This window comes from Pteropus vampyrus, unplaced genomic scaffold, assembly GCF_000151845.1.
Source record: "Pteropus vampyrus isolate Shadow unplaced genomic scaffold, Pvam_2.0 Scaffold78, whole genome shotgun sequence".
Classification (NCBI taxonomy): domain Eukaryota; kingdom Metazoa; phylum Chordata; class Mammalia; order Chiroptera; family Pteropodidae; genus Pteropus; species Pteropus vampyrus.
Genome location: NW_011888859.1, coordinates 1862696 through 1874754, shown reverse-complemented (window position 1 = coordinate 1874754; position 12059 = coordinate 1862696). Strand labels below are relative to the sequence as shown.

General features: G+C 40.4%; 1 protein-coding gene across 1 annotated transcript in view; it reads left to right on the top strand.

The window, feature by feature from the left end:
* The window catches only part of SYNE1 (spectrin repeat containing nuclear envelope protein 1), a 145697-nt gene that overhangs the window by 120683 nt on the left and 12955 nt on the right, over positions 1 to 12059 (top strand). The window contains exons 42-49 of the mRNA XM_023532164.1: positions 1144 to 1245; positions 3310 to 3513; positions 4509 to 4716; positions 5536 to 5648; positions 6598 to 6803; positions 7758 to 7913; positions 10643 to 10934; positions 11778 to 11950. Coding sequence (XP_023387932.1) covers positions 1144 to 1245; positions 3310 to 3513; positions 4509 to 4716; positions 5536 to 5648; positions 6598 to 6803; positions 7758 to 7913; positions 10643 to 10934; positions 11778 to 11950 — 1454 coding nt within the window. The remainder of the gene's footprint in view (positions 1 to 1143; positions 1246 to 3309; positions 3514 to 4508; positions 4717 to 5535; positions 5649 to 6597; positions 6804 to 7757; positions 7914 to 10642; positions 10935 to 11777; positions 11951 to 12059) is intronic.

The window sequence follows — 12059 nt, the reverse complement described above, 5'->3', positions numbered from 1 at the left end:
GTGCTACCGTGTGGCTCTTCTGACTCCGTGTGTAGTAACATCATGTTGTAACTCAAAATGGTGGTGAATGCTAACAAATCAGGGCCTTTTTTTAGAGAGCCAGTTGTTAAACTTGCATATAGTACACTCCTGTTCCTGACCTCTGGTACCAGGGAGCTAGTGGGTATTAGCCCCACGTTCAACATGTCCAGATTCAGTGACTCACAGAGATGGGTTTTGAGGTTCCTGAATGTCTGCGTGGCCCACGAACTAATAAAATCAATGACCAGGATTCAGCATCGTGCCTTATAGTGTAACTGTCGCTGAGTAGCAAATTAAATGTAGGTGTTTAAGTGTGGAGCCTTAATTGCCCAGTCTCCTTCTGGAAAAGGCCAGTGGGCCTGACAGTTCATCACATCTTACTGAGCAAGTAAATTACTTTCCAGTTTGAAGGTATCAGGAGGTTCGTTAGTGTCCACAAAGCACCTAGATAGGATATTTAAGTTGAGAGGGTTACATTGTTAAATGTTCCTTTGTGGCCCCAGATAACTAATGAAGGTTATAAGTGTCTAATTTGTTTAGCAATGATTCTTTGATTATTCTTTCTTCTCTTTGTGTTAGTTTCGGTGAAAAAAAGGCAAAATATTAGATGCGAATTTCTTAATTAACTTGATTTCTGCTTTAACATCTTTTTAATTTTTATTTGAAAGGTTTCTTATGTATTACATATGGTCCGCAGTAATTAGGCATTCCTGATGTGTGATTGCTTTGAAATGCTTCCTCAAGAGTTTAATGCTGCCCTAGTAACCAGTGATATCCATGCTAATGAGTAAATGACAGTTAGCTTGAAAATTCCCATTGACTCAAGACTTTTGGTTAGCGTTTCATTTTTTCCAAGAGCTTTTTTTTCCCCCAATAAAAGAGGGTAGGAGGAAAGGAAGTTCTGCATACTCCCTCATATCCCCAAGTGAAAGTTAATAGTGACATTTTTCCACATTCAGAAAGAATGGCAATGATCATAAAATGAAAGAGTTTTTTTTTTTTTTTAATCCCAGCTTAAAGTTGGGGCATTTTGACAGTTAAGTCTTAAAATTATAAATGCTAAATATAACTTGTCAGTGTTTGAACCAGTTATGCTTTTCCCCTTTGTCTTTTATTTCACAGTCTGAAGTTAAAAACAAAGCATTGAAATTGGAAGAACTTCATTCCAAAGTTAAGGATCTAAAAGAATTAACTAAAAATCTAGAAACGCCACCAGACCTTCAGGTAAGCACTCAATCAGGTTTGTAATAACTGCTATACACTAGACGCTCTCTATCTCAAAAAAAAACAAAAAACAAAAAAAACAATCAAACAACTTATATTCTTTATGTATTTATATATTAAAGTACATATGTATGTATATATGTATTCTCATTATCTTATTATAATAATTCCAAGAAAACACACGGACCTTATCGTAAATGGTGATTAACATAGTAACATCTTTAGAATTCTTTGTGCTAGTAGTAACATATTTTTAACTCAAATATTATAATGAGATTAGTTCCTTTTTTCCTTACTAAATTTTAGTAGTAGTATCATCCAGCTTGCTTCATGAACCATTTTATGTCTAGACAGGAACAGAGACCATATTTATGAATCTGATATCCTTATTGAAATTTTTCTAATTCATTTCCTGAGTATTTGGGTTTAAAGTGATCACCATTGCAAATCTCTCTTCAAGGCCCGTTAGATGGCACAAATCCACAGAGACCATGAGGCAGGCCAGGGCGGACCAGGACGCACCAGGACACCTGGCTACTTACATGCTGGTGCCCTCAGAGCAACCAGCAGGAGGGATCTGTCCCGCGGCCAGCACCGTGGGCTCCAGGCTAAAGATTCTGCTGCATTACTTTAACCCATTTGTTGCTGCCCTCATGCATTTTCTCTAAGCAGGGTTTGGGGAGAGAGCTACTGCTGAACTCCAGATTCTCACACACGTACACACATAGGCATACTCCACGACAAGGTCCGGGAGTGCCTGTACCTTACCTCAGAAAAGGGAGAAGGGTTTTAGTGGTGCCATCTGGAGAATAGGACATATGCCGCCTGCAACTGGCGGACATAAGAGTCTAATATCTAACTCCCTCAGAGCTGCCTTAACGGTGAGAGACAGGCTTGCTAACTGCTGGTGTTTTTGCCAAAGGAGAAATGATTGCTTCGAGTGGAGTGGCCAGCATCTCTGAGTCATCTGGGGTGAATGCCAGAGAGTGACCTCTGGCCCAGAAGTGAATTATGAGAGGAAATGAGAGAGCATCTGTGTGTAAAAGCTCAGATTAGCTAAGGTTTTCTGGGGAATGACGGACCTCGGCTGTGGGAGGTTATGGATGCCCACAGGCTGCAGGAGAAAGTGAAGAGCCAGAGAAAAGAGCACTGCTTACATCCAGGGAACTTCACTAGGCGGTCGCATCAATGAGGCGAGTCTCAGAAAAACACACAAAGGCCTGAGAGAGGAGACAGTGTGAACTCTCACCTGGCCTAGAAAACACAGGTGTCAGTTCCCTCGCTCACCTGCCAGCCTGTCCAAGCCTGCAGGGGTCAGAGCTGTGCAAGATGGGGGAATATAAATAAAGCAAAGAAAGACAAAAATTGGCACGGGGCCCTTTTCTGCACTGTGAGCTTCCTGTTTGCAGCAGATCTGAGCTGGGGCGAGAAAAAAGCCTTAACGTGTAAGTTCAAAGTTTTGATTATTTAATGGGCCTGGATGTGTTAATTATGGAATCGAAATTGTTTGCAATTCATTATGATTATGTTTCTTTTTTTTTATTATCTGTGGGGCCAGAAAAAATGTAAGCCCTCTCAAAATAAATCATTCGGAAGGAAAGAAGAACTAGCCTCTGCGAATATTTGAAAATGGGAGAGAAAAAGAAAAGTGTCCGTGATGAGATCCTATAATGGATTTGTCCCCAGTAGCGGCTACATCAGGGAGAAAATGGGAAAATGCGTGAGCGGTTCCCAGGGAGAATGCATAACAGATTTTTGGTCACCTCCCTGGTAACTCTGCAGAAGTCGAGGTCTGTTTTTGAAACATGATCTCATGTATTCCTTGGAACCTCTAACCGCCACTTTAATGTCCCGTGTTAACTGTAATCCTTACTCTTTCCATTTTTCCATCGCTTAAAATGCTTGGCAAGTCATACCCACTGATTTTTCTTTGTAGAGAAATCGAATGGGCATTCACAGTTAGGCTTATGTGTTTTCTACCATCAAGCTACACATCGATGGGATTTCCAGTAAACGAGTGTCTGGTCTTCACAGATGTTGATGAAATCTTACTGTATGTTTTAGTTTATAGAAGCAGACTTAAGGCAGAGACTGGAGCATGCCAAAGAACTTACCGAAGAGGCCAAAGGAACCCTGAAAGATTTCACTGCTCAGAGTACACAAGTGGAGAAATTTGTTAATGACATAACAACCTGGCTGACAAAACTGGAGGAATCCTTAATGAACTGTGCTCTAACGGAGACTTGTGAAGGGCTGAAAAAAGTAAAGGTAAGTAACAAACTCTCGTTCAGTGTTTGCACTTCAGTTGGAACATCAGTTCTGTTTTGTGGAGACAATAATCAAAATATAACCTCTGCTCTCAATTGCCCATAACACCAGGCACAGCAAAGTGTAACAGGTGAAGAACTGAAGGCAAAATGAATAATCTAAAGACAGAAAGCATGCATTGCTACAGGGCTTGCTCATAGGCTATATTTGTTATTATTAATAATGATAATTATTATTAAAAGGGTGGTATCTCTAGAACTGTTTGAATGTTTATGAATTTTCAAACTTGAATACCAAATACTTTTTCATCATTTAATTATTTTTATTGGTCAGTATGACTGCTTTCATCTAGAAAAGGACATATTTTAAAAAGGACAGTTGGGGAACCATCCTGCTTTCGTGTCATCTGTCCATTTTCATAAATGACATTCATGATCAACTCTCTGTGAAGCTTGTGAGTTGACTTTTCCACATATGTGATCTGTTCTCTTTTAGCATGTTTTCTTACTGTACTTGAGACTAAGAACATATGTTTTAAATCAGCCTCCGGTGCTCTTGGTTTGGCCTGTGACCCTGAAACAAAGCCCTAGTGGCTCATTGTAGAATGTGAGCTTGGGAGGGCGATTCCATGAATAGTTTCTAACCAACTGACTAAACCCAGGCCCATGAATAGACGCTTATGGAATCCGTAAGCATCTATTCAGTTCATTTGTTTGAAATCCTAGACTAGCACCCAAATCCTAGCAACTTCTCAATAGCAGTTTGCAGTTGTTCCCAAGGGGAACTGGACAAAATTTTTGAACGATCAACTCAGATCTATCACAAATACACACACACACACACACACAGACACACACACAAATCTCATAAAAATGTATACATTACTGAATGGATTTCAACAGCATCAGTTTCCAAGAAAATTACCATAGTAGAGCAGATGGAATATTTTTCTTGAACGTGACGAACATCCTTCATGGCATACTTTCATTTTGTAGGAAATACAAAAAGAACTTCAAAGTCAGCAAAGCAGCATCAGCTCCACCCAAGAAAATCTCAATAGTTTGTGCCGCAGGTACCACTCAGCTGAGCTGGCGGGCCTGGGCAGCGCCATGACTGGGCTGATAAAGAAACACGAGGCCGTGAGCCAGCTGTGCCTCAAAACACAGGCCAGCCTTCAGGAGTCTCTGGAAAAACACTTTAATGGTGAGCTCTTACAGGCCGTAGCACAAATAGTTCGTTTACAAGAAAGAATCAAACCAAATGTTTCATCGAAACTGCCAGCAAAAGTTTGCAAAACTTTCCAGAACAATATCATTTGAAATTCATTTGTGGATAGAGATTTGGCCAGTAGAAGTGTTATGCTTGCGCTCTCAACATCAGCAGAATTTTTCCTCTTTCTCCCCAAGAAAGTAGGAGTCCACCGTTTCGATGATTCTGAATTTCATCTGCTTTTTCTACATATAGCTCATTTGTGTGGAAAATTACTCTCACTGCTGTAAGGAAATGACAGTAAACTTGGGTATTAGGAGAGGCCATGAAACACGGCAGCCCTATAATTCAGGAAATTGCCCGTCGTATGTCCCTGGCTAAGCTTCCCGCGTGGCTGTGCCAATGCTATGGTGTGAGAGCATGAAGACTCTTTGAGTCAGCTAGGTGGAGAGAGGAGAAGTTTTCTTCTTTTGCCATAAAAATGGTTTTAACACCCCTAGAGCATTTCTCCCCTTACACATATCCAGGCAATGAATTATTCCCCACCCCCCCAAAAAAAGAAACATAAGGGGAAATCAGACATTTTAGGAATATAAATTTCTTTTCCTGTCTTTTCCCTGAGATAATTTCTCAGTTCTGCCATGAACAGTCATGATCATGCTGTGTCGTAGTCTGCGTTGTTATTATTTTCTTTCTGGAGTATTTGGTAAGGCAAGATGCAATGGGCCAGAGGCCAGAATTAATTTGTGGTGATAATTCTGGAAGCTCATGCCCAGTTTTGGATGTACTTCTCATTTTCATTATTTTTAAAAGAGTCTATGCAGGAATTCCAAGAATGGTTTTCTGGAATAAAAGTAGCAGCGAAAGAATCATCGGATAGAACTGGTGACAGCAAAGTTCTCGAGGCGAAGCTTCACGAGCTTCAGGTAGGAAAGCTGGCACCGCTTTTTCTTCTTCTCCAAAGTGCACTCGGGTTCTTTCAGGTCACACCTAAACCAGCTCTTTTTCCAAATCTTATTTCATTGAAACTCGTCTTGCTCCTTATCAGAACTACATTTCTTGAGTCATAAGATGATAGGCAATATGAAAAGTAAGTTGAAAAAGTAAGTTACAGCTCTAGAATTTCTAGATCCCTTCCCTCTCTCTTTTAGAGTCTTGACCATTCTTTGGCATTCACTCAAAACTAAACCTAATTTTAATTTCTATAGCAGTAAAAGCATAAACAATTATATCTATGTTACTATCATGGGGGAGTTTTAAAAAGAAGACATCACTTGTGCTTTTTAACAGCTTATGGTCTAAATTTGGAGCTCAGATATGTTCAAATTAAAGCAATAGGCATTATAGATTTTATAGGTTTTACTGACTATGAAAAAATGTATGAATTCAGGAAAAGGAAAGGTCGTTGTGATTTAGAATTAAGAAATGACTAACAGAAAGCTAGGTTCAAATTGAATTTTGGCTAAGTTTTTCAAGTGGCTTATGTGTGCAAAGCACTATGCTAAGTATTGTAAAAAAAAAATGATTTTGAAAAATGAATGGGAACATGAGGATTTTGTGGCCTAGCGGGTGATGACAATCATGCAGATAACTCATTAGCCATCATGGCGGGAAGATTGGTATAATAAAGGAAGCTAGTTTTGCAGGATCCAGGGTGAGTTCAGATGTGGAATTGTCCCCTTTGAGATGCAGTAACTCCACAAAGAAAAGTATGAGTAGCAATTGCAAATGCCTCTTGTTAAAGACTCTTCCTTTGGCCTTTGTTTTTCTTCTCTTGCTATAGTATCTCAGCTAATAATTGTAGTTAATGATCCCATGCACTGGGGTCACCGAATAATAGCAAATATTTTCTATTACCTTTATTTCCTGAAATAGAATGTTTTGGACTCCGTCACTGATGGGCAGAGCAAACTTGATGCCGTGACTCAAGAAGGACAAACCTTATACGCACATTTGTCTAAACAAATTGTCAGCAGCATTCAGGAACAAATTACGAAGGCTAACGAAGAGTTTCAGGCATTTCTGAAACAGTGCCTTAAAGACAAACAGGCTCTTCAAGACTGTGCTTTAGAACTTGGGAGGTAGGTTGTTTCTATATGGTTGGATTGCATGTACACCGAATATGTTTTCAAAGGCTTAAAAGAAAAGAGCCATTGTGAATAAACAAATAATCTTTGAAAGCATGAGTTTGAATTATAATAAGCTTTCGCCTTAAGTACTGGTTCATACTAGGGTAGCAATTGATTGCTTGAACTCTGACAGTATCATTTGGCTTTATTTTCTATATAGAAAAAGAAAAGAATTATATTCAGCAGTAATTGTAAATGACATAAATGCATGCTTTTTTTTTTTTTCTTTTTTGTCTGTTTGGCTAAATCAAGATATTAGAGCACTGACACCCAGGTTTTAGATTATACAAGTCTTTTCCTTTTCTCTACTTCTGTTGGGTTGGAGTTATGACAGAAAACGCCTGTCGAATTTCTGTAAATTAAGATTCCAGTCAAGAACCTATGTCAACGTAGGTGAATATAAAATTAAGAAGAAAAAAAAGCTTGTTACCAGGTGGGGAAAATACGTCAAAATTTTGAGCCCTCGTGCTCTTGTGCCGTATTCAAATCCCATAAAATACAAAGACACAGAGATGATGCTCCTTTTTTTTTTTTTCCAGCACGTTCATAGCCTCACTTATCCATTGGCCCTAATTCAGAGTCTTTGTAGTAAAACATATAGTTAAGTGCACGTTAACATAGGAACATAATCTTGCTGGTAATTGCCACGTGTGACCGATTCCATGTAATCAGTTCCGTAAGACAAGGTGATCCTTTTTTTGCTTGGATCTGGGGAAATTTCCATGATTTTTGGTTTTGTTACTGAAGTAAGTGATACTTTGGATGGATTTACTGTTGAGTATCCTTCCACACTTGAAATTTCATGAGCTCTTAATTGCCATAAATATTGTGACCTTGGATATTCGAATTTATTTATTATAATAAGCACATAAGAATTTCTCTAAGGTGCTTTTTTTTTTTCTTTAGCTTTGAAGATCAGCACAGAAAACTGAACTTATGGATCCATGAAATGGATGAAAGGTTAAGTACAGAAAACTTAGGAGAGAGTAAACAGCACATTCCTGAGAAGAAAAATGAAGTCCATAAAGTTGAAATGTTTCTGGGAGAACTGCTGGCTGCCAGGTATGGTGCAGGCGTGGCAGGTCCTCTCCCTACTCACCAGTTTGTGTTTGTCTGGCTGATGAGTTATTTGGTTTGATAGTTACTGAGTTGGTTGGTTAGTTTTTGGTGGCTGTGTGTGTTTCCATCCTTGAATGTCTAGAATACAAACAATATGCAGTGTTTTCCATGGCCATATAGTGTTCTAGGGAGAGCATGGGGCGGAAATAAGGAGCTGGCCCCACTTCCTCCTCCCTTCGCTCAACAGATTAGACAAGCCACTCGTTTCCTGTATTTTTTTGATACTAGCCTTTAAGTGTTGTGATGATGATGATGATGATGATGATGATGATGATATACTTTCCTTCGTGGGTTATTATAAAGATTTAAGGTGATTAAAAGGTACTCTTCATTTATAAAAAATAATGTGGAAGATTCCAATTTTCATATATTCTTTATACACATCACCCTCCAGGCCCATTTTCAGCTCTCCCCATCCTCATAATATTCTTAGTAAAACAAAAGATATGGTCACTATGTCTGACTGTCTTGGAGGTTTTTCTTCTCCACTGCAATATTTGTCTCTTCATTGCTTCCCAACTGAGCAAGTGATTCTGACTTTTTTCCCAGGCCAAGTTCTCTGGCCTGACCATCAGGGCTTTGCGCCCTAAATTCATGCTCCTCCCTTGGCATTGTCTGTGGCTTCACTGGAATTCTTCCATCGGAAGATGGAACACTGTCCATCAGGGGAGTGCCATTTGACCTCAAACTCCTTAACCAAACTTTCGGAGAGCAGATGCACCCATCTGTGAAGCAGCAGCGGTAGCACCCAGCCTACTGGATCAGGCAAAGCAGCCACAGTGATCGATTGAGTAAAAATTGCTTAATTCAGATTATACCCATCCTCTGTTTCTGCTGAGTACTCTTTTTGATCAAACACGTTGAGTGTTCCTTGCCTTGAAAAACAAACATGCAAGTAAATGCACAAACACAACCCATACTGAAAACTATTGGTGTGCTAGTTTGATGATTATTATAAAATTTCCCTGGAATGCTTTGGGCCCATCTCTGTGACCCCATATACCCTAACCCTTCATGGCGAGTTCTTCAGGGCTGGGGACGATCAGATTTTTATCATCTTTATATTACCATTGTCTAGTATTGTGCCAGAACAATAGAAAATATTTGCTGAATTAACAGAAGAGCATCATTCTAACTATAACTTTCTGAAAATGACACTAATATTTCCTTTTAAAACCTTGACTCTTGCCTAGCTACAATATAACATGGCCAGACTTACTTCTCTCCTTCTAAACTTTTCAAATGACTTTACACATTCTTCTTGAGCTATTACTCTCTGATGTTCCAGGACCAGATGCTGAGTCCTTAACTGTATTCGTTCCCAGCTTCCTTCTAAGGCTACTCCTCTCCCTTGCTTGCTGTTTGCTCCTCCCAGTACTGTTATTGTTTGTTTGTTTATTGTTTTTGTTTCCATCCTCATATTTCCGGTACTTCGTATATCTTGGGGGATGCCCTATATTTTTTAAAAGCATCCCAGACTTCAGAATTATTGAATTTTTATCATCTATTAAGTAATTCTTCTTATAATAATAAGTGAGATCTGTCTTGAATTATTATTTAACTCATAAAATTTTGCTTAAGCCACTTTTTTTTGTCTCACCAAACAGATTTAATGTATTTTAGAATGAGTAATATTGTATTAGGGTTACATATCTCACAGAGGCTCTTTAGGATACTATTTATATAGTAGCTGCTCAGAAAAAAAAAAAATTGAGACATTGTAGGAGATAGGCTCCATCCATACCGTTTTTCTAGTACTCACAACAGTTTGTGTTCACACATCTGCACTCTCCCTTCTGGCGTCCCCGACATTTCCTGATAGATGTGCCGATCTGAGTTCAGAACCTGTAAAACAGGATGGAGCCAACCCAGCCATGAATGATTACATTTTTCTCATGAGCTAATTAACATAACTGCAAACTGAGATGAGCAAGGCACCCAAAATACAAGAAGGACACCCGTAAGCGCTCATAAAATGGCCTTTTGAAAGATTTTTTTTTGAGCGGGGGGAGAGGCGCATTTTATCTCTGCCTAACATCTGTGTTGGGTGCTGGGGACTCTAGGTGGAGGTACTAGCCCTGGCTTGTAGAAAGCAGAGGCCTTGTGGGTTGAGATAGTCAGGGTGGAGGAGGTGGCAGAGCCGTACGAGGCAGGAGGCTCCCACTGGAGGACACCTGTCCTCTCCACCCTGTCCAGTCATCACAGTGCTGCCTGGGATGCGATGCCTGCACTGAGCTTTGAAAGGTGCAGCTAGAAAAGAAGCAGAGGAGAGCAGAAGGTTTGCACACAAGAGGACCCTCCGTGTATGTATAAAACTGCAGTGTTTTGGGGGATTTCAGTGAACTGTTCGTGGTTAGAGCATTAAATAAGAATGGAGAGATGCTAGAGAAGGCCTGGAGAGGCAGGCCTGGGCCATTTTCTGAAGTGAATCCCTAGGAGTACACTGGGCTTGGATCCTGGCACGGCAAGGACTGAATCACGCCCCTGGATGTATATTGACCACATTTGGAGAAACCATAAGAGAAGCAGGTGGCCGGCACGGTCCCCGGGCTCCTCATTTCAAAGGCATGTCAGCTGTGGGGCCTTTTCTGCTTACCGCTCCGATATCAACCATCATTTGTCACTCCCCTGCACTGCAGAATGGCGGAATGAATTTCTTTTGTTTTCTTTAGAGAATCTCTTGATAAGCTCTCCCAGAGAGGGCAGCTTCTCAGCGAAGAAGGCCACGGCGTTGGGAAAGAAGGACGCCTGTGCTCTCAGCTGCTCACGACCTACCAGCACTTACTCAGAATGACCAAGGAGAAACTCAGGAGCTGCCAGCTGGCCCTGCAGGAGCACGAGGCCCTGGAGGAGGCACTGCAGAGCATGTGGTCCTGGGTGAAGGATGCTCAAGACAAACTGGCCTGTGCAGAGAGCACCGTCGGAAGCAAAGACACCTTGGAAAAACGCCTGTTACAAATACAGGTACATGTGGCACCAGCTAGACACCCACAACTTCTGAAGACTGATTTGATTAGATTCGCAAATGTTTGAGTTGGGTCTTAATCAATCTGTGAGCCTGTAAATCAGGATTATTCAGGTAAAGTGGAGAAACTGGGCCAAAAGAATGTGGAGTAGTCATTTTTCCACTTTGTAAAGGCATATTTTTGTTTTAATAGTTATAAAATAATGTTTAATTTTATTTCATAAATATTCAGTAAATGTTATGAAAAAAATACCTACTTTACTCCAAGCACTATACAAGTTGCTGGGCCTATAAAGATAAAAATTAATCCTTGATTTCTAGGCGTTCAAGTCACTGGGAGAGACCAACCTGTATGTAAATTGTTACTTACCGTGTGACATGTATGTAGGGGCTGCGCTTGAAGCAAGCAGGGTTATGTTGAAAGCACAGAGGAGCCCACCTACCCAGACCGCAGTCAGCGAAGGTGACCTCGAAAGCCAGGAATTAGCCAGGCAATGAAAATAGGGGACTATTAGGTTTTTTACAAGTATGTCTTCATTTTCAAAATAATTTCTTTTGACTCTGAAACCAAATTTTAGTAAAGTTACAAATTCTAGGCTGGTGGCCCAAAGTTTTCCAAGAATTTAAATTGGAATTGATCTTTGACTCCCAGACTCCTGGATAGCTAATATTTAAGTAAAGTGTTATGCCGCAGCTGGCGGGTCCAGAGTTTGTTGTCGCTGTTTTCATTTTAAGGTGAGTAAGTTATTCCCTACCTTGATTCTCATGGGAAACATAGCTGCTTTTAAACATATCAGAAAGCTTTCATGTTTCTACTGGCTGTATTTACTCTTTCTTTGTAGGATATTCTCCTGATGAAAGGCGAAGGAGAAGTTAAGTTGAACATGGCCATTGGCAAAGGGGAACAGGCCGCGAGAAGTAGCAACGAAGAGGGTCAGAGGGTGATCCAGACTCAGCTACAGACCCTGGCAGACGTGTGGGCGAACATCATGGGCTCCGCCCTCCGTGCTCAGAGGTACAGAGACTAGTTTTAGTGTTTATTCATCTAAATAAAACACAGTGGCTTAGTAAAATGATGGAGCATGCTGAGGGGATCTCGAGTAGATGTACCAAGCATATTATTC